A 23,426-nucleotide genomic window follows, 5' to 3' on the forward strand; every position below is an offset into this window, starting at 1 on the left:
GCGCGCACGTCGTTCAAGCTCGCATCTAGTGACGGCAGCCGATGTCGCGCCTATGGCGTGTATAAGAGATCAAGTCCGGAAAGCATTGTGTCTGCAATCCACGACGACAATGCGCCCTATTTCTTTTCTCGCCCTCTTCCTCCCCCTATCACTGCATTCGGTTGCAGCAGCGAATGCCTTCGCAGGCTCCAACCTGTACTATGCGGCTGGGCTACGTGCGGATACACGTACTACGCTATTAAAGTTGGTGGCACGGTGGCCTTTATATCCAAAAACGGAATAGCGACTGATGCTTGCATACAGCGGTTTGCAAAGTGCAGGCATGAAAGTCCTCCGTGTGTGGCTGGATGGTCAATCATTTACCCAAAAGGTAGAATCCTCCCTCTTCCCGTGGTTTGGTAGGAATACTGAAATTTTGGCATGCAGGGCACAGATATCGACCCTTTTCCTGACCTAGAGCCAAGCACCATCTGCAACGGTGACGCCTCGTGCTACAACGACACTGTCCTCGAACGCCTCGACGACTTCATGATCGATGCTAATGCACATGGCATCAAGGTAGGTTTCATCTACCAGTTCCCGTCACATGTATAAACGTTTAACGCTGACTGCGCCCCCAGCTCATTATCACCATGCACAGTTTCAACGCGCTGCAGGCTGGGGATGTGTATGGTGCAGAATTCGGTACCGGATTCTTTTATGAACAAGCCTTCCCCCAGCAGGCCTTCGACGCGCGGCTTGTGCATATCCTCAACCACGTCCACACGACTTTGGGAAAGCCATGGAAGGAGTTGAACGAGTATATCTTTGGCTTCGAGGCAGAGAATGAGGCGATGATCGGCAAGGTGCGTATTCATGCAGTCGTTCAAACGAATTCACGTCCTGAATGCTCCGTACGCTGTTGTTTAGGGACAGGAATATATCCAAGATCATCAGCAATGGTACGTGACCTTACTCCCTAGTATTCCACGCTTGTTTACACCCGCACGAAGGCAATGCGACCGTGCACAGACCATCCGTGGCCAGCTCGGAGACAATAGCGGGGTAAGCATATATTGTCTTCTATGTCGACTACAAATGTAACCGACCCGCATCATAACAGATTCTTGTCATGACGGGCGGCGAATCATTCCTCACGGAGTCCGTCCAGCCTGACTGGTTGAGCTGCGCCGCGCTCGACCTCATTTCCATCCACGCCTATGGCGTCGGGGACCTGCAGACGTCCGCTCTCCAGCCGTTCGTCCAGCAGGCTCAGGCTTCAGGGAAGAAACTGATAATGGAAGAATGGTCAGCAAGCAGACATTCATGTCTTGGCTAACACTGACACAGTGCAAACATCCAGGGGCGCGTGCTTCTTTGACACCGCGAATAACAACTGTCCGAACGGAGACGCTCTGTCGACCGACGCGCGCAACACGAACATACGGAACTTTGCCAATGCTATCACCGGCGCGGGACTTGCCTGGCTGTACTGGGAAGTCATCCCCAATACGGACCCACACGTATGTTACATTTTGTGTCAAGCCGCTTACCTGTTTTCTCCGTCGTGCTGAATGAGGCTGTGTCTAGGACGGCTCGGACTACGAGATCGGGATTGGCGATCCGTCCTGGAGCACCCTGCAGGGTCTCGCCAAGCAAGCACTCCAGGCCCCGGGTGCCTTCGATTTCTCCGAGTTCCTCCTTTGAGGTGGTATCGCTTGTCCCGGTCCGTTCAGCATGTATTATGCATCACCGAATGTTCGCCGCACAAAGATGGGACATGTGCTCCCATATATTCGAGGGCTCGAGAAGCATACAGACAGGTAACCAGCCGTCTACTACTACAATGCCTTGCCGGGGGTACGAATACACAGGCCGCGCGCCTCCATCAGTATGCTACATATGCGTTGATACAGCTCCTATCAGCCATCGCATCCCTGTCAACACCTTCTCTTCTCGCTGATGATGAGAGTGCGCGCTCACCTTGATGCGTTGCCTGCTATCTCTACTCATACACGTGCACCCCGGCAATGTCCCAGAAGGCGTCGTTGAACGCGCTCGGGTTGTTGTTGACGAAGTCTGCAGAGATGATCACAGTGAGATCTCCCGCCCGCGTAGATGAGATAAGACGCCCTGATGGCAACTCACCGTTGCAGCTTCCCGGGCAGTTGCCCAATGTGTTGTAGAACTGGGGAAGGCCGGCCCAGTCTCCGCCTTCGGGGCGCGCACACACTGCGTAAGTAAATGGATCCCGCCACCATCAGCGCGGGGCACTCACAGAACGTCAGGTTGATCACGATGTTGTGCGGACCGAAGTGCGCGTTGATGTCGCACTGGTCGTTGACGAACAGCGCCTCCGGGGTACCCTGCCACAGCGCCTCATAGTCAGCCACCGTCGGATATATGTGCCGAGAGCGAGACATCGCGCCCGAGCAGGCGCGGCGGCGCAATTTGCGAAAATTAGGACTCACCCAGGCGTCAGTGTTCACGGTGGCGCCGGCAGTCTTGACGTCCGCGGGGACGGTGGGGTCGTTCCGCGACCAGAACCAAACCTTGATGAAGGTCGACGTGCGCTCCATTGCGTAGAAGCCTCCGCCCGCGCCGTTGAACGACTTTCCATAGCTGCTCGGGGCCGTGGCCTGCACACCACAGCCGGCATTGCCGTTCGCCGCGACGTCACAGTTGGTAGTGACCGCCTTGCTGCACGTCGACAAAGCCAGTCAGTGGATTGCGGAGTATATAGGGCGTTGGGGAGGGTACGAACCCAGACTGAGCCAGACCGCTAGCGGGCATCGCGCAGTTCGCGCTGGTGTGCAGTGTGGACTGGTTGGGCTCGATGTCGTTCGTGCCCTCGAGCTGTGCAGCGCGCGGTGAGCCTCATCCAAGATCAATGTGACATCGGAATGCGTACGATGTCGACTTCGCCCTGGGCGGGCCAGTTCTGGCCGACCTCCCAAGCCGCGGGCCAGGTGCCGCAACCTTGGGGCATATGCCTAATGTCATAACTGCCGAAACAGATCAATATGGCCGCATCGCAAGGAGACCGAGGGCTGAGACATACACGGAGACGTGCGTCGTGTACTGGTTGTTGCTCTGGATGCGGACCGAGTTCCGTCCGGGCGCGGACGGGTCAACGACGTTGAACGAGTCCGCGCGCATGATGAACGTGTCGTCGGTCGCGAAGGAGAGGTTCGTGGCGAGAGCGGTCTGCTGATCCACGTAGTTCCTGCACGCGAAATCAAATGGTTAGCTTCTCGTTGCGCAGCTGATGTCGAGACGCGTGCTCACACTCGGCCGTGAGTGGGGTCGGGGATCGCCTGGTGCGAGAAACCCGAGAGGAAGCCCTGCCCGACGAACGAGTCCTTGAGGGGGTACGTCGCTCCCAGAGCGGACGAGACCAGGGCGGAGACGGCAAACAGCGCAGCTGTTGAACGCATAGCGAAAAATGAGTGAGGGGGAGAGGGAGGAGAAACGAGTGAGCGACGGGGGTTGGGTGGGATCCGCAGGACCTGAGGAAAGTATGTCTTCGTCCGCTCCACTTTATATGCATGCATACCAAGGGCGGAGCGCACTAAGCAGAATGCGCCGGAGGGCGGATCATCTGTTTGTGATGAAGTGCTTTGGCTGAGTATCATGCTCGGAGAAGGACTGCGGCAGCATGGCTACGATCAGGCAATAAGCCTGTGAATGTAGAGACCATGCGTGCGCGAGACTAAGCACCGCTGTAAAATTAGCGGATTGGTGCGGCTAGTCCAAGCGGAGGCCCAAGAACGCAAAGCTCGGCCCAGGATGGACCGCAACCGTGTGGTTTCCGTGGTCACTGCCTACCCGGTAGTCATGTGGTGGACCAATGTTCCGTAGCAAGTTACAGGGCTTTACGCCGATACGGCTGTACAGTGGCAAAGCCATTGCGAAACCGTATGAGCTCAGCGCAGTCCTGTCACAAAGATCGGTGAGCCGTGGCTGACGATGAGCGATTCAAATCAGCGTACCGCTCGCTTGCATCATTTGAGCCGCTCAAGGTTGTGCATTCCTCTCCAGCAATAGAATGCAGATAGCAGCATCCTGCACAATGAGACATACAACATTGTGGAGTGGGTCAAGCTCAGATTGTGAACCAAGTAGTGAAAGTGTTTGTTCTTTCCGAACACACATTCGGGATTCAACCGCGGGGCCGATGGGCTCGGAATGCGCTACGGCCATAGCAGCCTTGTCAAAACGGTCAGAATAGTTCCGGTAGCAAAAAACCGCTCACCTTGCGGATATCATCATTGCATCAGCGCCCGATGAAATGTAGCAGCGTATGCTACGCCCGCAAGTGATCATGCGCACGTAGAGTCGTTCAACGCGCGTTCAACGTTCAACCACAACCACATGCCGATGTTGATGGCGTCGTGCGCAATTAGTCTTGAGTGGTCAACGTCGCTGCAAGGGATCCAACTGAACGGCCATGTATCGGAATGGAACGTATTATGAACGTCATTAGGGGGTGTATAAATGCCTAAATGCAGAAAGAGTGAGACAAAGGCCTCAAAATGCATGATGACCGAGAGCGCCGCAAGGGGCCACACGGATGAGGCAGGGCGTCTTGGCGGTGACATAGGGGATGGACTACTCCGTTTCATGAGAGATAGGTAACTGGACTTACCTATAGTACTCTATGCAATGCCCGAAACTGTGCAAACCGGGCGCAACTCGTCCAGCGTAGGTCAGAACACCGGTTTACGATGCCAAGGACCACTACTGACGCTCTCCGCCACCATCGCACGAACAGCCTCCTCTTCCTCGCCTTCCGCGGAGATATCCAAGGGGACCGTGTCCCTCTCGTATATTCGTCCAAAGCGCTTTACAAGCCCAGGGAGCTCGCCGGCTATGGAATCGAGAGCGGCGCCACCCTTCGACTCGACCGTGTCGGAGATACATCCTGCCTTGACATCGGTGAGCCCGCAGGCGACTACTTTGTTGAACCAAGCGAGAGGTTCAGGAGTGACGTTGAGGGCGAAGCCATGGTTTGTCAGTCGATGCCTCACTTGGACGCCGATGCTGGCGACCTTAGTGTGCTCGTCGAGGAACACTCCCGTGTTGTCGCTAGGAATGTGCTTGATACCGTGTTCTTCGGCAAGATGAGACTCGAGGAGCTTTTGCATGCGGCAAATGTAGTCGCGGATGCCCATGGGCGGCGATGTCCGCGCGAGGTCGATGAGAGGATAGCCGATGATCTGACCTGGGCCGTGGTATGTTGTCTGTCCTCCTCGAAGCGTGAAGACGCAGTCCGCGCCGGTGGCCTTTAGTCGCAGAGCTTCCTGTGCGGCCTCCGAATCATCGCCTTGCCGTCGACCGAAGGTGTAGACAGGTCTATGTTCCAGGAGGAAGAGGAAGTCCCTGTGATTGCCAGAGGTTTTGCGAGTGAGCAGCTGCAGCTGATGTATTCGCTCTTGTAACTCGAGAGCGCGTGTATATGGTAGAGGCTCTCGAAAGCAGTGATAGAAGATTGGAGGCAGACGCATGTTGGTCGTTGTGGTCGCTACTGAGCAAGGTGGTGAGCGGGAGGGCGCCTGTGCCGGCGCGTTCTTCCCCGCCTCTCCCCGCACCATGATGTCAAACAAAAAGACTAGCCTCTTGTCCGTGTTTTCGACATTGCAACACTCGTCGCAGTCGATGTCAGGGTCGATGATCTCACGACGGAAAACGAGAAAGCCGACGCCGAGGTCGCATGTCGACTCTCATACACCTGCTGACCTTCATTGAATGCAGTCCCGCCCGTTCGGTAACGTTGCAGAGCCGGTTGCCATAAGTAAACCCCCTTTCCCGTCTTCGGAGCCCCGCAGTCTAAGCTGACCAGCGTGCGGACGTCCCAGTACGCTTGTCAGGACCACATAGTCACCTCTCCCATCGAAACTACTGCCTTCAACGAGAACAAGATGACACGCACGGGCGAACGTACGTTCATCATCGGAGTTGGTTGCACAGCGTTCATCAAGGTAAGCCTGAGTTGCAGCAAGGGTGTGTGCACAGTTGAGAAATACGATGTACAGCCGCGGGGCCTGAGGACTACCGAGGAGGTGCGCAGCTGAACATGGGGCGCCACAACATCCTGTTGTTGATCACGGTTCTCTCAGATGGGCCTTGAGGCTGGGACGAAGGCACTTCTCGATGCTGGTGAGTACGGGATGATTGTTAGGGGCCAATTAAATCACCGAATTCGTATGTCGAACAAGGTATCACCTATGATGAAGTTGAGGCGGCCTTCGTAGGCTACTGCTACGGAGACTCCACAGCCGGGCAGGTCAGCACTTTTTATTCCTACCGACATCGCATTCGACCGATCATGCTTGCAGAGAGCGCTGTACCAGCTGGGAATGACCGGCATTCCCATCTCGAACGTGAATAACAACTGTTCGACCGGGAGCACCGCTCTGTACAACGCGAGCAACCTCATCCGAGGCGGGCTCGCCAACTGCGTGCTCGCGCTTGGCTTCGAACGCATGGCGCGCGGAAGCCTCGGCACGAACTTCCCCGACCGAGAGTCACCCGTGAAAGTGTTCAACGACGCATCCTTCGAGCTCGAGGAGAGCCTGAGTGTTGGGCAGAATCACGGTCCCGGTGCGCCGCGCATGTTCGCGAACGGCGCGCAGGAGTACTTTGACAAGTATGGCGCCAACATCAAACACCTTGCACAAATCGGTAAGTAGTGTGACCCGCACTTCACCGGGTACTGGGTTATATGCGCTTGTTTCAGCGAGCAAGAACCATAAGCACTCCGTGAACAACCCGTACTCGCAGTTCCGCGACGGCTGGAGCGTCGAACAAGTCCTCGCAGCCCCAATGATCAATAAGCAGTTAACGAAGTACATGTGCAGCCCTACTTCCGTACGTCTTGACACCTGCAGGCTATCCTGTTCACGGGACTGACAGCTATCACCAGGACGGAGCTGCGTGCAACATTGTCGCCTCCGAGGAGTTTGTCCGCAAGCATGGCTTGGAGAACCAGGCGATCGAGATCGTAGCCCAAGCACTGACGACCGACGAACCTATCGCGTTCGAGAGCAGGAGTGCGATGGAGGTCGTGGGCTACGGCATGTCGAAGAATGCTGCGGACCAAGTGTTTGCCCAGGCGGGCTTGCACGGTCGAGCAGGGCGAGACCAGGTCGGCGTTGTCGAGCTGCATGATTGCTTTGCTGCGAACGAGGTACGCGTCCTTCGTCGGACTCTATGTCTGCAGGCTCTGATGCAACACGTGTGAAGCTGCTCACTTACGACGCGCTTGGGCTTTGCGAGCCCGGCGAGGCACACAAGATGGTCGAGCGGGGAGACAACACGGTCGGTGATAATGAGTGTTCTTGGCAGGCCCTATCTGAAGCGCATACAGTACGGTGGAAAATATGTGATCAACCCGAGCGGAGGCCTGGAGGCGAAGGGCCACCCTCTGGGCGCTACGGGACTAGGCATGCATTTTTACATCACAAGTGAGTGCTTCTCGAACGGGAGCGACTGCGCCTAGAGGCTCACCAACGGTGTGAATGCGATCATAGTGCAACTGCGGCAGTGTGAGCCACCTTTTAGACGATTCTGTTCACACACAAAGCTCACGGAACTCAATTGCAGGGGCTGGTGCTATGCAGGCCCCGGGGCTTCTCGACGGGCCAGACGGGCGTGGCAAATATGGCCTTGTGCACAACATCGGCCTTGGAGGGGCGGTCGTGTGTAGTTTGCTGCGCCGTCCGGAGTTTTTCAAGGAGGGCGGTGAGGACGGGAGAAAGAGGCGAGTATTCGCACACGCTAGCGCAGCACGGCACCAATTGACAAGTGGCAACTTTTAGGCTTGGCTATAACCATGCCCAGGAATGTCGGCCCATCTCGCGCGCGGACGTGGACAAGGTTAAGGCGCGCAAGAGCTCGCAGTACATCTTGCAACGCGCCAAGCTGTAAGGCGTGGGGTGTATCTGTCACTGCGACTGTGTTTGCGGTCTCCCGCGATGTATTTGTATACGTAAGGATGGTGCTGTACTGATAACATCAGCGTCGAATTGAAGACATGTTGTGCTCCCCGGAAAAGACGGATTGGCGCGGTTACCCCGACCTTCTCTCACCGGCGCCTGGGAAAGGCGAGCGCAATGTGGTACGCACGCCCCCACTTACCGAGGTCGTCCGCACTCACGACCATAACTGCGCACAGTATCCGCAGCCCTCGGGGACTTCTAGCAACGCCCCTCATGAGTAAAACCTGACCCCGCAGTCGGGAGAATTTGATGGTGTGCACATCAGAGCGACAGCGAGAGAGAAATCGAATTGTGTAAAAAACCGTGCCTACATGCCCGTATGGAATTACATTATATAGTGCGATTCAAGGTGCGTAGTGCCTTAGCATAGAGTATCCGAAAGAGTGATGCGCTTCACAGGTCCTAGCTCTACCGCCGACGGGGCTTGGCCGACTTGGCCGGCACTCCCCATGCCAAATTGTCGTCCTCTAGCATGTCGGCGACGTCGGGCTGAGCGTGGTGAATGAGCACACTGGCAAGGTCCCCAAATATAGTGAATGCAAGCTTACCAGCTCCTCCCGAGATGACCGCCCCTCCAGCATACGCGTGAAGAGACCGGCTGGGCGATAGCTGTCGACCGTTCGTGCGGACTGTAGAGTGGGCACAGCGTAAGTAAGACTAAACAATCGAACGCATTGCTAGAACTCACATTTGACGCGAAGCTTTTCGCGAGACTGCCGGAGCTACGCGAACTGGAGGAACCTTGAAGATGGGATAGGTGCTATAGAGGTACCGATAAGCACGACAAATATCATACAAGCAGATCTACTGCCACTCACTTCGCCGTCTGTGTTCGACAGACCCATGCGCCTAATAATGCGCTTGACGGTAGATGGGCGTGCGACGGTGGAGCGATCGTCGACGGACGGCAAGCTCTGAACATCCGAAGGCACGTTCTAAACAGCAGGTGAGCAACAGTCACCCCATGGTCGGGAGCGATGTCAAGACTGACCCAAGGCTGAGAGTTGGTTTGCGACTGCATGGTGAGCAAGAGTGGGTGGTGTTGGGGTGTGGAGGGGATGTGCGTTGACAGGTGAGGGTTTCGCGGGCGGTACACTGGGATAGGTTGATGGAGGACTGTCGCTCGCGACGGGCCCTATTATAGGCACGCACGCCAGAACCAAGGACGGGGAATCCCAGAATTTGCACACGCGAATGTCTTCGGATCCAAACCCTAGGCTTCCGCTTTCGGTCGACTCTTTCTTAAACCCGGCGGGGTGCTCCGCTCGCTTACTATCGTTGCCGGTGGCCACCTCTGCCCCTACCACGAAATGCCTCCGAAGGCCCCTTCCCCGTATCTCTCCGCCGACCGAGGTGAATGCTGTGTGCACGAGCCACTTCTCCCACGAAATAACGCGGCGCTTCCATAGTCCCAGGGGCTCGCTAGTCCGGGCCCGATGGGTGCAATGTGCGTCTGCTCCACGGGGTCGGCATATGTTCTTTGGCGTGGCATCATGCCGGGGCCAGGGATGCGCCTCCGTACAATGCTTTTGCGATCGCCGCGCGACCGCACTGTACAGAACCGTGTATACGAAGACTCCCATCGCCTCGTGACGCGTTCAATCTCACTAACGCGCGATCACACGCGTCCGAACTTCAGATAAGTATGTCTCCATCTTTCTTTCGCGGGACCTTTGATGTCAATCGCCTCTAGAATCAAATGTGGGGACGTCAGATCTTCAATCGCAGCTCATATTGGGATGCGCTGCAGCACAGGAATGCTACGTTCTTCGCTTCTTCGCTGCAATTCTACCCCAGGAGCCACTAGCATAGCACGATCAGCTCACCAGATGGGCATTCAAATCGCCAACGCTGCCTCGTAAGGTACGCTTACTACTGCTATTTGTGAGTTTTCACGCCGATCTTGGTGCTTAGCCAGATTAGTCACCCCCGGATGTTGAATCGACGCAGGCACGCAGCAGTAGCTCGCGCCACGGCCAAGGCGATCCCACGATGGCGGAATGACACTCTGCAAAGTAAATGACCGCTTGCAAGTTTGCAGACACGCCGTTTCGCCGACAGGTAGTCGCGGCGAAACATGTTGCATCACTGTGCATATGGTCGCGAAGAGAGGTCCCACCAGAAACAAGAAGAAAACACGGTCGGTTGTGAGTACCCCTGGCCTGGATGGCACCGAAGAGCCCAGATGTTGACGGAACTTGGAAGGCACATGGGCTGTTCAGGATCGCAGGCGGCGGCCGCTGCAACATGTCCTGCGGCGCTGTGACCGCATACGGTCGCCTTGATGACAACTCCCACGTCGTGTTCGCCCTTTCAGTGTCGCCAGGGCGGGTGTGTCGCCGCGGACAGCTGTAGCCCGCGGGGACGCCGGCGATAGCTAAAGGCTGCCGTACAAACAGGATCTTCGTGCAGGCCTCGATGTCTCTGGCTGTGGCTGGCTCTTCGGTGAGCTTCATCTTCTTTCCTTCGTTCTGTTGGACGTCATAGTCTAGCTCCTGTGATTTCGCAACCTTATGTCCCGGTTGCCATGTTTGTTGCTTTCCTCCCACTTCCGCATGTCCGCGCTCACATGTTTTGCGATCGTGGTCGGCATCTCTGTTTTGCACTTCTGCAACGGAAGACAAAATGACGTCCAGCGATCCCGTTCTTCCCGGCTTCCATCTTCCGCCGCTGGGCGCTAGCGGCTCTTGTTGAGCTATTTCCTTACGTCTCGTGTGGAATCGGCTCCGCCGCGTCCGTCCAGGCGCGCTCGTATGCAGTCTACGCTTCTTTCCAATGCTTCGCTTACTCAACGCCATGTCCAGCCCGTTCGTGACCGCGGCTAGTCTGACAAACGCGCCGCATCTCGTGCACGCGCTTCACAGCGGACCCACCGGGGAACACTCTGCCTGGTAAGACAGTCACGAGTGCGCGTCTTCGCCGTCCCTAGCGCGTTCGGCCGAACCGCTCAAGTTCGGAATACCGGTGCGTGCCATGGGCGGCGGGAACATACCGCCCAAAGGCAGGCTCAGCTGCGCGATGTAAACATAGATCACCGGGCGTGCCTGTAATGCAGCAGCCGCGTATGTTCCCCGCGCCCAGCTGGTCACGCCCCGCACCGCATTCTCCGTCATCGGTACGCCCCGCGCGCTGCCCCGCACTGTCAGCCTGTCCCCCGCACGCCATTTCAGCGATGGGGGGCAGTCACCTGCCCCTTTGTGCTGGCGTTGCGGTGCGCTGCGCGCGATGAGAGGATGCCCGCCGGGGTCCTGTGGCGCCGACCCGTGCTCCGCCGTTACGAGATGGGTACCGTGCTCACTGGCTGCTGCTATGGCATTGGAGGGCAGATGGGATCCAGCTCCGCGCTGCGTTCCTGGTGCCAGCGGTGCATGATGCGGCTAGGGAGGCTCAGGCGGCTAAGCCCCCCGCGCTGCGGGGAGCGTCGTATAAAGGGTGTGGGGTTGTGGAGCTGATCTGCTCGTTCCACAGAACACATTTAAGCCGTCGTCCCAATTCCCCGTTCTCGGTCCACTGCTCCCCCCTCATACCACATTCAGTCGCGCTCTCATACCACCTCGCTTGCTTCTTACCGTTGAGCTCGCCACAGCTGCTCAATAACATCTGCTCGCCACAATCATCCCGCATCCTATATCCACGCACTCTCGGTGTTGATCACCCTCCCCGACTAGCCACACACCCAACACTAGCCACCCAACTCAAACACAATGACTCCCCTCTTCGCGAAGTTCATCCACCCCCGGAGCTCCAGCGTACGCACCCTGCGCTATCTCCGTACACCCAATCTCACCCTTCTTCCATATAGCGCTCCACCTCGCGGCGCACCTCGATGGACTCCTTCGATTCCACCTCGAGCTACGTGATCTCCATCGAGCTCGTGAGTAGCCACACCCTCCGCGCCACCCGTCTTTGTGCTTACCGCCCGCCTCCGCGCCGCCAGCCCTCCACCCGCTCGACACGGCGCACCTCGTTCTCGCCGAGCTTCAGCTCCGCGACGTCGAGCAGCGCGTCCGACTCCGTGAGTCCCCGCCCGCTCGTCCGCGATCACGCCGCCCGCCGTACTGACCCCACCGCCCCGCGCAGGCCGAGATGATGGACGACGAGAACCTCGCGTGGGGGCGCCCCGCGCGCAAGCACCGCTCCAAGTTTGGGCTCGGATGGGGGCGCGCGTAAATGCCGCGATCTCACCTTAAAGTTGAAACACCCATCCACCCTGCATCCTAACCCCGCGACTGCGTCCACGCCTGCCAGCTGGTGCTTGCGCCATGGCGACCCCGGTGGTTTTACGCCGCCTGTTACCCCCTTTTGCTTCACTTCACGAACTGTACATGTTTAATGCCGGATCGCTCGAAAGTTTAATGGTGTACTGTACGCTTAGCACGAAGTAGTTACGACGACCCTGTATTACTGCACCCTCAACGCTCCCTTGTACCATAATATACCATCTCATGTTTCCATGAACCACTCCGCGCCCGCGCGCACAGCACGATCAGACCTTCATTTTTGAGTTCTGTTTCGTGGTAAAGGTCGACGTTTCACTGCGCACTTAATGATTGGCACAACGATAGCGCAGTGCGCGGCGACTCCGATTGGGACAAACTACATACTAAGCAACGAGCGTCCATAGCGAGGATACAACAAACGATCCGCCATACGTAGTACGTAGAATACAATATACACACAACAAACAAGGACTCATGGCGGGGGCGGCGCGCCGCGGCGCATACCCCCTAGTCGGTCGTAAGTACGGAGTAGGCAAATAAGGCGCCGCTCTATGCTGGGGCTGGGGCTCGGGGGCGTAGGTAGGTAAGTAGGTAAACAGCTAGCTAGAGGAATCTGTATGTGCGTGTGGGCGAGGGACCGGGGAAGGGGACGTGCAGTGAGGGGATGGTGTAACTACATACAGATGCGGTTAAATACCGAAAACGCCGGCCTGCGCGCGGATTCTCGATCGAAGAGCCGGAAGCGAAGCGAACGAAGGAACGTTAAGAAGGGGTGCTTCTCCGAGCGAGGGGCGACCGCCGCGGACCCGAGCCCGAGCCGCAGCTACCCGGACTCGCGGTACGACGGCGGGCGACTGTCCGCGGCGTCGACCGGGACGTCGGCCGTCCCGTGTCTCCGCCGCCGGTCGCGCTGGAAGAACGTCGTCGTGCCCGTCGGCCGCGGGCGCAGCGTCGACGTATCGGACTGCGTCTGCGCGTGCGCGCTGGCCCCGGGCCCGGCGCCGCGTACGCGCAGGGGGCGCGTGTCTGCCCGCGCCATATCGCGCGAGGGCTGCATGCTCGGGTCGACGGGGTCGACGCGTCGTCGTCGCTGCGATGCTGACGGCTGGAGGGCAGACTGCTGTTGCCGCTGTGACGGTTGCCGTTCTGGCATACGGCTCTGCATAGCCTGCATTGAGGAAAGCGGGGACGGGTCGGCGGGTGAAGGTGAAGGGAGGAAGGATTCATCGGTGTCGAGGGTGTACGGGGCGCTCGGAGGGGTGGTTGGCGACGTCAGACTGCTGTCCAGCGAACCACCGGCGCGCCGTCCCTTCTCAGCGGGGTAGCCGCCATGTCGCGCATGTGAAGCGAAGGCCGACGGGATGGGTGGGGGGTTTGAATTAGAAGGATGCGGATGTGAACTGGGGCCCGCTGCGGATCGCGTCGTGCCAGAGCGCGAGCGAGCGATGGGCGCGGCTTCTACTGCATGTGCCTTCGCGAATGGATGCGCGTTGTGGCTTGACAGGGTGGTACTCGATCCGCCTGCGTCTTGGTATGCACGATTGAGCGTCACATTCGACGTGGAGCGGGAGACGTAAGGCGCAATGAGGTATGTCGCCGAGTCCGGCGGCGCCATGCTCGCCGGAGTGCCCCACGACGACGATGCAGGGCTCCCTGGTGGGTCCGCGCGCGACGGCGAGAAGGTGCGGAACGTCGGGATGGCGCTCAGGATGGCTGGCGGCACGATCGGACTGCGCGCTGGGGTAGAAGGGGCGGAGCTTGGGTCGGTGGAGGAGGTCGCGCGGGAACTTGGAGCCTCGCGCTTCCGCCGCCCGGACATCTTGCGCGGCCCAGGGGCGAGCATACCGCGCGAACGTGCAGTGGGCGACGTAGCAGAGTGTGGATAGTCCTCTTGGCCCTCCGCCCACGTCCCTTCCGCCCACCCGCTCGTCGCAGGGTTCACCTCGATGTGGGACGGACTCCGGGGGATGACGTCGCGCTCCGAGGGCGGGCTGTAGTTATTTCGCCGGCGCCGGATACAGCACCACGAGACTATGCTGATTATAGCCGCGAGCCCTAAAACGCCACAAACAGTGGCGACCGCGATGGTGATCGTGCGCTTCTGGGAAGAGTTGACGGAACCAGTGTTCGCGGCAAGAGATGGGCGCTGCGTCAAAGATGAGGTGGGTGCGCTTGCGGCCACAGGCTGCGGGGAAGATGGCGGCGGCGGTGTCGTGCTCGGAGACGAAGCTGCATCTGCCACCTCGTGGCTGCGCAAGAGAATCAGTCGATGTGAGGCGCGGAATGGAAGGGAGGACGGACCTGTAGACGATGTAGTCGAGGAGCACGAGCGACTTGCTGGCTCCGGGTTGGCCGTTCACGATAGCGATGGTGTGTGTACCAGCAGGTAATGACTCGTTGACGTACACGGGGACGTTGTACTCGTAGGCTGTGCTTCCGTTTGGTGCTTGGACGAACACCCCGACCAGGTCGCCGTCGATGAAGAAGCTCATGTCGGAATTGCCATCGGGAGACACGCTTGAGCGAGTGGTGATACAAAATACGTATACAGCCGTGCCTGATGCCGACAGATGAGTCGGCCTGAATCGGAACACAAAAAAGTGAACGCACCGTTGAACACTGCTGCCGCAGTAGATACCTGGACGGATGGGTCATTATTCTGCGTCTCGTTGTACGTCGAGTCGTGCCAGGTCCCGTTGAATGTAAGCGTAGGATCGGGGTGCGCCGTACACCCTATGCAGCTCTGCCCAACACTCCACAATGTTGGCGGCTCGTAGGAGATCTGGTTCCCGTTGGACTCGTCTCCGAACGTGTCGTCGATGGTGACGTTAACCAGGGCCGCGGATACAGAGATGCGCGCGAGGGGAGACGCCGCGATAGCACAGAGCAGCAGCAGCAAGGGCGCGTCTGCGCGGGGGCGCATTGCCGGCAGAGATTTCGATTACGAGGCGGGGACTAGGCGGGCGCCCGCCGTCGTCCGCGTCGGATTAAGTATGGTGGTAAAGGAGGGGAGGGGGGCAGCGCAGGGCGGTGCCTGGGGAGGCAGAAGACGGGTGGAAGGGAGGTGAGGGAGAGAGGCGGGGACTTTGACATGGCGTCGACCGCGGGAGAGATTGCAGAGTGCTCGTCCGGCGTTCTCCAGAGGGGCACCCCGGCCCCGGCGGTCTAGACAGCGAGCAGCCAGTGAGCAGCTCCCGTTGGTCCCGTTGTTCATCAGGAAGCTTGTCTGTCGTCGCCATATGCTCTAGACGCCCGGCCACCACCAATGCCAGCTGCCGTTTTGAGCAGTCGTCCCCGCCCGCGTGCCCACCGCCACCGGCCGACGCGATTGGCTGCGCGCCCCGGAGCCCTCCGCGTGCCTCTCAGTACTCCTCCGCAACTCTCGCGACCAGTTAATCACCGTGCATTCGATGCTCCCGCAGCGCACCGGAACAAGAGCTCGAGCCGGGCGAGCTCGACGGCTGCGTCACGGCCGCAGCGGCGTCCGTAGGTTCTGGCGGAGCGGCCGCGATCGAGCTTAACTTTGCGCTGTCTCCGCCGCGGCACTGTGCGAATGCGCTGCAGCGCACCGTGACGCATACCCGGGTGAGTGCATGCACATCAACGTGCAATCATCGACGCACCTGTCAATCTGACAAGTCTGTTCGTGCACAGGCATAGCGGCAGCGAGCGTGGCCAAGCATACATATGACGGCGGCTGGGCGTGTGCAGAGACACTCGAGGCGTCGAGGCGCATCCACCGCGAGTCTTCGACGTTCACGCGCCCACCCGATGGGCCCGACGCCGCTGCGCTGTCGAGTGCATATGGCGGGCGTGGAGGCGTGGGCAGCCGCCTCCGGCTCGCCAGTGTCCCGAATGACGGGCGATACACGGCGGCACCGTATCGCTGTCTTGTGTGGCAGGGGTGCGCATATAGCCAGTGTAAATGATGCAGGCGCTTCGAAGGTGGACGAAGGTGGACGGAGCGGCCCACAAAGTGTCTCCGGGTGGGAAAGCGACGCAAAGAGACGTTTTTCCTTCGCGATTATCGCGCACGAGGCGCCTTCTGGGGATGACGGGAGATCTGCGGCACTCACCCACTGACGACCGTGAGGGCAATCGCCGTGCCCGGCAAGAATAGGGCTCAGCTCAAGTGCTGCTGTATGACGGCTGTCGCGTAGGGGTGCGCGGACGGCGGTGGCGTGCGTGGAACGCGTCGCTGGCCGTGCCTCACGCCTACAGCACGTCCTTGGAGCAGCTGCTATTTGTGGGCGATTGTTGTCAGTTGGCGAGTGATACGGGGGACAGACTGGACGGACCTCCGAGACATTGGTACACGGATGCTCATTTGACTTGGAGGTGCCGCAATATCGACAGGCGCAGGGGCCACTGCTGTGGCGAGTCCGGACCGCGAGGAGGCTGAGGCTCGTGGTATCTCGTGCGCGTGGTGTGCCGCAAAGCATGAAGCCGGCAATCGCAGACAGATGGAAGGCGGAGACGACGTCGAGTGCCAGTGCTCCCGGATGGGAGGATTTGAGCAAGGCAGCACTCGGGCAGGCGGTGGTGGTGGTGGTGGTGGTGGTGGTGGTGGTCAAAGTCAAACCCTCATGCGCGCTGTCTGCCCCTCGATTGTACCCCCCACTCCGGTGTGACGCACCCGGCGAGGAACTTAGGCACGATGTGAAGGGAACGAGGACAACCCGCGTGTCGACGTCGGCACCGCACGCGTGCACGTGATCGCGACGGTGTATGTCCCAACGCGGTGAATCCAGCACACGGCGGGGATGAGCGCGTTTTCCTCTTCGGAAAACCTGTAGAAAAGGCGCGGCAAGCAGTTACCTTTTCGTAAGTTTGTCACGTGCACGAGCCTTTTCAAAGGCTTTTCGTCGAAAAAGAGGACAACATACGAAAAGGTTACTACGCCGGTGGGATTTTTGCTCCGTTTTCGGCCAGAGGAAACGAGCGAGTTCCCGTCGTGGCAGCGACTGTACATACGCCAACGTGACTTAGACGGCCGTACATTGGGTCTCGACGAAGGTCTCCTCGAGGTTAGTTTGAAAATACATGGACGGCCCTCTCTGACCACGCCATGCACAGGTATCCGAGGGACAGGCCATCCAACATAGCAGCAACCTCAGGCAAGTTCTGCGCAACATACACTGGTATATTGGCCGAGGCCATGCTACCTCGACACCTCCAGGATCCCAGAAGAGGGCCCAGCTTCATCTGACATATGGATGCGCAGAAGACATACGTAAGCGCAACCATCCCAGCCACAGCCGTTGCTACACACGCACCACTGACAGCTACACCCATAGCTTCCGTCAGAGCCCCCGCCGCAGGACTCGAAGGCTCTCGCGTCGTCCGCCCCGCCCCCTCCGCTGCGCTGACACTGGCACCCATCCCCGGCCCCGATCTCGCACCGCCGAACGTTGGTGCATCTCCCATCTCGATCTGTCGCATGAACTCTGTCGAGGGCGCGACGCGTTGTTGCCGTTTGCGCTTGTTGTACCACGCGGTCGCCCACGCGAGTGCCGCGGTCACCAGGAGTCCGCCTCCGAACGTTACGCCGAGGGCTATGCGCAGGATGTTTGAGTACCCGCTCCCGCCAGGTTGGGAGAGGCCACCGGTCGGTTGGGTCGTAGGGATCGGGGTCGCGGATGCGGACACGGTGGAAAGGGGGATGGAGGATACATTCGTTGCAACGCTCGTGACGTTAGCGTCCGTGCTGGGGGGAATGCTGTGTTAGTGCATGTCTACTTGCGAGACAAGAAGTACCCAGTATGTGCATGCGAGACGTACGTATACAGGATGTAATCCAGCAGGAGAATCGACCCCCCAGACTGGGGCACGCCGTTCTCAATCTCCAGGACGTGCAACTCTGACGCGAGCGACTGGCTCGCGAACACGAGCGTGTGGTAGTCGTACGCCCCGGTCCCCGCGGGCGGCTTCAGCGAGTACGATCCGGCGAGCACGCCATCAAGCACGAAGCGCATATTTGGGAAGCCATCTACGCTTGCGCGTGAGTCCGGGATTATGCAGTACACATACACCGCGGATCCTAGCATACATCCAGCTCAGCGCGCCGTCGCTCATTGAAACGAGGAATGCGTACCTTCAAATTCGACTACGACTGTAGGGACAACGGCAGACCCGCTCTGCGGTATAGCACTCTCGTGCCAAGTCCCGCCGAGTGCGGATAGCGGGTCCGGCTGCGCCTTGCAGCCCGTACAGTTCAAGTTCGCCTTCCATGCGTTCTCCGGGGAGTAGTGCATTGAACCCCCAGTGAGCGTGTCTCCGTAGGTATCATCGATGGTGACGTTGAGGACCGTCGCCGACGCAGACCAGTATGAACATGTTGTCCAGATCAGGTATGTTGTCCAGAGTAGGGGCTGGAGAGAAGACCGGCAGGATGTCATTACAAGGCCCTAGCGCAGTCCCCACTTGCCTGCCGGGCGAAGGTACGGTCGCCTAGATGAGTTTGAAGGACAAGGAGGTCCGAGGACGGTGAGCATGCTGTTGTTGTCAATTCAGCGGTCATGACCTGGTATCGTTGACGGTTCGGTACCTTTGAGAAGATCGAGGCATGCCGCATATCGGTCTCAGGCGGTCTGCACATCCTTCAGGCCCTGTCGGTGTGAACGTTAACAGTCTGATGGGACCTAGATTTGAATTTGCCGAAGATTGACCCAGTCTACATTTTATTGAAATGCGTGTGATTAGCCTTACCGAGTAGTAGTGACCTTACTAACCGAGAACTGTTGACTAGCTAACGTGAGCTTACTAGCATTGTAAAAAGTCGTAGGACTCAAAAGCGTCTTCCACCTTCATGCACACACTTTGAGCGTTAGATGGAGGACTCATCGTCAAGGTAAAATTATGGCGAGTTCAGAGCGAATGTATGGCTATTATACAGTGTGGGTGTTGATACAGTCATGGGACAAGGTCGTCGGATTTACTTGCGAGCCTCCTTCTTGACATCAGCCTTGAAGTCCCGTGCACCTTCCCGGGCACCAGCAGCAGTCTACAGGAATGGTGAGCATATATACGACGTTCAAAACCATTTTGGACATACCTGGTTCGCCTTCTGGCCTGCTACTGATGATGCCTCGGATGCCTTCTCCTTGGCGGTGCCTGACAGAGTGCCACGACTGGTCAACAACGCATGGGTGGTTGTAACGCATAGCATATACTCACCGAGAGTCTCCTTGGTCTTTTCTGTGGCCTCCTCACCCTTCTCAATGGCAGATGCGAGAGTCTGGCCGACCTTCTTGTTCACCTACAGAGCCGTGTGATGAATACCTCGTCTTTTACTTCGCATGAGTAGCAGCATACCTTGTCGGCAACCTCGGCGACCTTCTCCGTCACCTTGAACGCCGCGGGCGTCGAGTGGAATCCACGCGAGCTGCTCGCAATAGCAGAGCGAGCCGAGGCAGAGAACGCAGTGCGGAACATGGACATCGTGATGTTGATGAGAGGGTGGTGGTGGTGGTAAGAAGAGAGTTTGGCGGATGGTGGGTTGTTGTGGGTGGGAGGAGACGAGCGACGGCCCCGCGCTTGAAGTAGTCTGTGCGCTGGAGAGATGACGTCGGTGCGTCACTCGTCAGCGCACGCTATTACGCGGTGAGGAGCGCGAGATCCAACGGCGCAAGTCCGTTTCCTGTCGCGGACGCCAGCCATCGTAGCTTGACGTCACTGGGACGCGGTCACGTGGAATGACGGCACGCGTGCAATATCGGGCGGCGCGTCAAATACGCGCGGCTGCGGGCGGCGGGTTGCTCACGCCCACGACGTGTCCGGCGACGAGCTCTCCTTGCCAAGCCCTGCGCGCTGCTGACTGCACGACCACGAATCGATCTCGGGGAACTCGAAGATCACGTCAGTTACGGCCAGTATCCCTAGCACGATCAGCAAGTTCGGCTTTACCCGGCTGATGAGAAGTAATCAAGACACATCTCAATGGCGTTCTCTGCTTCCGCCGTCCAAACATTGTGGAAATGTGCGCTCAATCTCGTATACGTTGCTACGGTCTCTTGGGGCACTTCTGGCCGCTACAAGCAGCAGCGAACTCGACTCAGTCGCGCGACATCCCAGGGAGACGAGACTGACAGAGCGTTAGGCCGCAGTGACGGGGATCAGCGGGCTGCCACCATCACCACCGTCTGGCAGCATCCAACACACGCTGATTGCGCGCCCCCTGCACATATTCTGCACAGCACCTTGGGGGTTTCTTACGGCAGCGGGGCAGCGCCCCCCACGTCGAAGTCGCCGTCCGTGCCCATAACCCGTCGCTCGCCTCCCAGCAGCCTCGCATCAATCAGCCCGGGCGGACCTGCAAACCTGATACGAGCAGGACAAGTACCGCGGTCGATGCCCCCGCTGGGATCCCGGTCTTGTTTCCTGCTGCCGCCACCGCCGCGCCCCCTGCCCTGCCCTGGGGCTGTCAGTTAACGCTGCCCAACAAACCTTGCGCTTGCTTTCTTCAGACTTCAGACTTCGATCTGCTGGTATCTGGGATATCGACAGTCCTTGGACTTCTTCAGCGCTGGTTATGCACTAGGATCCTACACCCGTAATGTCACCACGGAAAAATGAAAACGGCGACACATCATCATCACTCGACATCGATGCGCACTCACAGTCAGTATTTTCGTGCCCTCTTCGCCCGCACGGCCCAGGAAGACACACGATCTGACGCACGATATGTTGTTCATAGCCGGGTCGCACATATCGAGACCACCGCGACGGACATCGTGCCCCTCACCGGCACCATCCTAGCCGCAGGACAGACCACGGCATCGGATTCGCTCTCACCCACGTCCGTCCCGCTGCCACCCCCCATCCTCTCATTATCCTCGACCGCAAGCACCGATGTCTTCCTTACGGCCACGAGCACACCCACCGCCTCCTCCACCTTCACATCCGCAGCCGCAGGGCCTACGGAGCATGCCAGCAGTTCGACAGGGACAGCCCGCAGCATGATCATCCTCATCGTCGTCGTGGTCGTCATTGGGACCCTCATCGTCGCCGGACTCATAGGCGGCCTGCTCGTGTACCTGCGCAAGCGGCGGCGGCGGCGGGTCGCACCCTCCACGGCGTACCTCCGGAGCGCCGCGGCGGCCGAGTCGGGCGGCGCGAACATGGGCGCGGGGCCGAGTTGGGGATATGGCGCAATGGCGACGGCGGGCGCTGGGGCTGGGGCGGGAGGGAGCAGTCCGGTGAGCGTGCTGAGCAGACCTGAGTGGGGGACGGCGGGCGCGGCGGAGTCGCCGACGACCCCCGTGTCGACGCTGCATACGCTCTCGCCGCTGCGGCCGAACTCGCTGGGCAGGCAAGGAGGTGCGTCGGTGTGCTGTGCAAGTGCTGTACGGGGGCATCACTGACGCTGCTTGCATTGTGGGTGCCGCAGAGAGCCAGAGCTTTGGGAGCATCCAGGAGAGTGCGCGCGGGGGCGTTGTGAAGGTCGTTTAGACGGGTTAGGACGTGGTTATAGGGTTCATGGAGTGCGTCGTTCCATTGTAAGTTTCGGGGTGTATACTATGCGGTGCGTACGGGAGACAAGCCAGGCACGGCGGGGATTGGTTGTCTTCCACCGTCGACTCGGGCCGGCGTGTCGCTCGCATCAAGCTGGGGACTCTGAGGAGGGGAAAGAAGGGGAGGTCTAGTCTCCGCGGCGGCGGGGACTTGGCAGTCTTTGGGGCCTTCTGTCCGCCGTCCTTCCTCTTTGAGAGCAAAAACCTAATGCTGTTCCTGGGAGTCCGGACGTGGTTTAGTGCAGCATCGAGTGGCACCGCAGCGCCGGCCCAATCGCACCCCTCCGACTCTCTCCCGAGGCCCTTTGTCCACATCCGATCTGTCAGAAGGCGTGTCCGCACGTGGAAGCCCGTGTCAATCCCACATTCGAAGGCGTGCGGTTCGCGTGTGTATGCCCACCTCAGAACACAGACGGAGGACGATCTCCTGTCGATAGCATCCTTGAGTCTGGGATGGAACATCCGATTTGAGGGCACTCTTCCCATGCACACGTCCCATCTCGCGCCCCTCTCGTAGTCCACTCCTCCTGTATGTACTATCTGACATAGGGAATCTCCCTGCAGCGGATAATAAACTCGGATTATAATAATAATAATAATAATGAGGGCACTCACGTATGGAGGAGCGGCGCAAAGCTGTGACGCTATGTCTGAGCTTGATACTGGGCTAGCGGGGGCGAGTAAATGCCTCGGGCCCAACATTGTCTTCCGCCTCCCGGCATACGCGTTAGCCCGCTAGTGTACCCAGCGTCGGGCGAACAGTACATGTCGCCACGTACTGGTAGTAGTGAACATGTCCCGTCTCCCAGTGGACATACTTTCGAGGGTCAGCCGCCCCGAACGAGAGGCTGCTGGCGATTCACGTCGAACCTACCTCGTGCCGTGCCCTCACGCCGCATGGGTTGCTCCGATCTCGATAGCAACGTTGTCTTGCGGAGATTCGGGGATGGCGCTCGGAAGCTTCTGCGCTACCTCGTGCAGGATACCCCTCGTCTTCCGCCACAGAGGGCTTTGTGCGCGGTCACCGCCTCGCGCGCAGACCATCCGAGGACTGACTTGGTGTCAAGAGCTTTGCGGGGCGACGTCGGTTGCAAAATGGCGTTTGTGTACGCACGGCTCGCGGGGCGTGCACTGCGACTTCTAGGGTCTCAGCGACGAGCGTAGATCTAGGCTTCCGCCGCCCGACTCCGGGTGACGGGTGCAACTCCGAGGCTCCTTGAACGCCTCGTGCTCGCCTCGTGTTCAGTACTGTTCCGGCTGCTTCGTCAGAGTACCTGAGGTGTTTGCCTCAACTTCCGTTTGTGGCTGCGACGCCACGCGCCGCACGTGTCCCGCGTCTTTTGAGGGTCCTGTAGAAAGGCGGGCCTCGTCAGCTCTGCCGCGAGAAGTGCCGTCGGTTAAAAAAATCCTGTCGCGTTGTAGTTTTCGTTGTAAGGCTGCACCCACCTTCTCGGCCGGCCGCCGTGCCACAAACTTTTGGCGTCAAGTACGGGCTCGATGTGACGATGGAACCCGGAGTGCTGCAGTCCATGTTGTCGGCGACACGCCCAGATAGAATGAAAATAACTGTGGGCAGTAAGGGAGAGGGTGTACATGTATGATGCATGTGCCTGAACGAAATGCATTCGGGGAGGCGTGGGAATGCCACTCTGAAAACCTTGAATATTATGCCTGTCGCTCGCGATTTGTGGCGAGTGTTTAGGAATTTGTGGGCT

At 58.9% G+C, this 23,426-nt stretch overlaps 10 protein-coding genes across 10 annotated transcripts; 4 read left to right on the plus strand and 6 right to left on the minus strand.

The window, feature by feature from the left end:
• Positions 1-109: 109 nt before the first annotated feature.
• On the plus strand, positions 110-1,686 carry TRAVEDRAFT_111924 (glycoside hydrolase; the record flags this gene model as incomplete). Its single annotated transcript, XM_008035035.1, has 9 exons — positions 110-243; positions 304-370; positions 427-558; positions 621-845; positions 910-941; positions 993-1,044; positions 1,103-1,287; positions 1,343-1,502; positions 1,570-1,686. The coding sequence occupies 9 exons, from the start codon at positions 110-112 to the stop codon at positions 1,684-1,686; spliced, it is 1,104 nt and encodes a 367-aa protein (XP_008033226.1).
• Positions 1,687-1,984: 298 nt separating this feature from the next.
• On the minus strand, positions 1,985-3,416 carry TRAVEDRAFT_33707 (2 beta-glucan; the record flags this gene model as incomplete). The annotated part of the gene is made up of 8 exons (XM_008033822.1): positions 1,985-2,058; positions 2,128-2,193; positions 2,258-2,345; positions 2,451-2,679; positions 2,744-2,835; positions 2,891-2,984; positions 3,041-3,205; positions 3,268-3,416. The coding sequence occupies 8 exons, from the start codon at positions 3,414-3,416 to the stop codon at positions 1,985-1,987; spliced, it is 957 nt and encodes a 318-aa protein (XP_008032013.1).
• A 1,050-nt stretch (positions 3,417-4,466) lies between these two features.
• Positions 4,467-5,486, minus strand: TRAVEDRAFT_159836 (lipoyltransferase; the record flags this gene model as incomplete). Its single annotated transcript, XM_008035036.1, has 2 exons — positions 4,467-4,480; positions 4,628-5,486. One exon carries the CDS (start codon positions 5,484-5,486, stop codon positions 4,689-4,691), a length of 798 nt encoding a protein of 265 aa, XP_008033227.1. The 3' UTR covers positions 4,467-4,480; positions 4,628-4,688.
• Positions 5,487-5,821: 335 nt separating this feature from the next.
• Positions 5,822-8,029, plus strand: TRAVEDRAFT_68666 (thiolase-like protein). The gene is made up of 12 exons (XM_008035037.1): positions 5,822-5,960; positions 6,015-6,041; positions 6,099-6,138; positions 6,198-6,265; positions 6,318-6,663; positions 6,719-6,849; positions 6,905-7,168; positions 7,225-7,299; positions 7,349-7,445; positions 7,512-7,526; positions 7,585-7,741; positions 7,800-8,029. The coding sequence occupies exons 1-12, from the start codon at positions 5,901-5,903 to the stop codon at positions 7,906-7,908; spliced, it is 1,389 nt and encodes a 462-aa protein (XP_008033228.1). The 5' UTR covers positions 5,822-5,900; the 3' UTR covers positions 7,909-8,029.
• A 358-nt stretch (positions 8,030-8,387) lies between these two features.
• On the minus strand, positions 8,388-9,000 carry TRAVEDRAFT_16904 (uncharacterized protein; the record flags this gene model as incomplete). Its single annotated transcript, XM_008033564.1, has 5 exons — positions 8,388-8,468; positions 8,528-8,608; positions 8,668-8,739; positions 8,798-8,914; positions 8,971-9,000. 5 exons carry the CDS (start codon positions 8,998-9,000, stop codon positions 8,388-8,390), a joined length of 381 nt encoding a protein of 126 aa, XP_008031755.1.
• Positions 9,001-11,503: 2,503 nt separating this feature from the next.
• TRAVEDRAFT_25974 (uncharacterized protein) lies at positions 11,504-12,384 on the plus strand. Its single transcript, XM_008033701.1, has 4 exons — positions 11,504-11,728; positions 11,782-11,853; positions 11,917-11,994; positions 12,060-12,384. The coding sequence occupies exons 1-4, from the start codon at positions 11,684-11,686 to the stop codon at positions 12,147-12,149; spliced, it is 285 nt and encodes a 94-aa protein (XP_008031892.1). The 5' UTR covers positions 11,504-11,683; the 3' UTR covers positions 12,150-12,384.
• Positions 12,385-12,763: 379 nt separating this feature from the next.
• TRAVEDRAFT_159845 (uncharacterized protein) lies at positions 12,764-15,192 on the minus strand. Its single transcript, XM_008035038.1, has 3 exons — positions 14,810-15,192; positions 14,501-14,756; positions 12,764-14,448 (listed from the first exon to the last, which is right to left on the minus strand). The coding sequence occupies exons 1-3, from the start codon at positions 15,120-15,122 to the stop codon at positions 13,023-13,025; spliced, it is 1,995 nt and encodes a 664-aa protein (XP_008033229.1). The 5' UTR covers positions 15,123-15,192; the 3' UTR covers positions 12,764-13,022.
• Positions 15,193-17,360: 2,168 nt separating this feature from the next.
• On the minus strand, positions 17,361-18,597 carry TRAVEDRAFT_42416 (uncharacterized protein; the record flags this gene model as incomplete). The annotated part of the gene is made up of 4 exons (XM_008034039.1): positions 17,361-17,404; positions 17,476-17,906; positions 17,981-18,239; positions 18,294-18,597. 4 exons carry the CDS (start codon positions 18,595-18,597, stop codon positions 17,361-17,363), a joined length of 1,038 nt encoding a protein of 345 aa, XP_008032230.1.
• Positions 18,598-19,133: 536 nt separating this feature from the next.
• TRAVEDRAFT_111239 (uncharacterized protein) lies at positions 19,134-19,633 on the minus strand (the record flags this gene model as incomplete). Its single annotated transcript, XM_008035039.1, has 4 exons — positions 19,134-19,202; positions 19,254-19,329; positions 19,372-19,457; positions 19,514-19,633. The coding sequence occupies 4 exons, from the start codon at positions 19,631-19,633 to the stop codon at positions 19,134-19,136; spliced, it is 351 nt and encodes a 116-aa protein (XP_008033230.1).
• A 647-nt stretch (positions 19,634-20,280) lies between these two features.
• TRAVEDRAFT_62351 (uncharacterized protein) lies at positions 20,281-21,748 on the plus strand. The gene is made up of 3 exons (XM_008034295.1): positions 20,281-20,818; positions 20,895-21,517; positions 21,588-21,748. Exons 1-3 carry the CDS (start codon positions 20,754-20,756, stop codon positions 21,647-21,649), a joined length of 750 nt encoding a protein of 249 aa, XP_008032486.1. The 5' UTR covers positions 20,281-20,753; the 3' UTR covers positions 21,650-21,748.
• Positions 21,749-23,426: the final 1,678 nt, after the last annotated feature.

Source organism: Trametes versicolor (genome assembly GCF_000271585.1).
Source record: "Trametes versicolor FP-101664 SS1 unplaced genomic scaffold TRAVEscaffold_1, whole genome shotgun sequence".
Classification (NCBI taxonomy): domain Eukaryota; kingdom Fungi; phylum Basidiomycota; class Agaricomycetes; order Polyporales; family Polyporaceae; genus Trametes; species Trametes versicolor.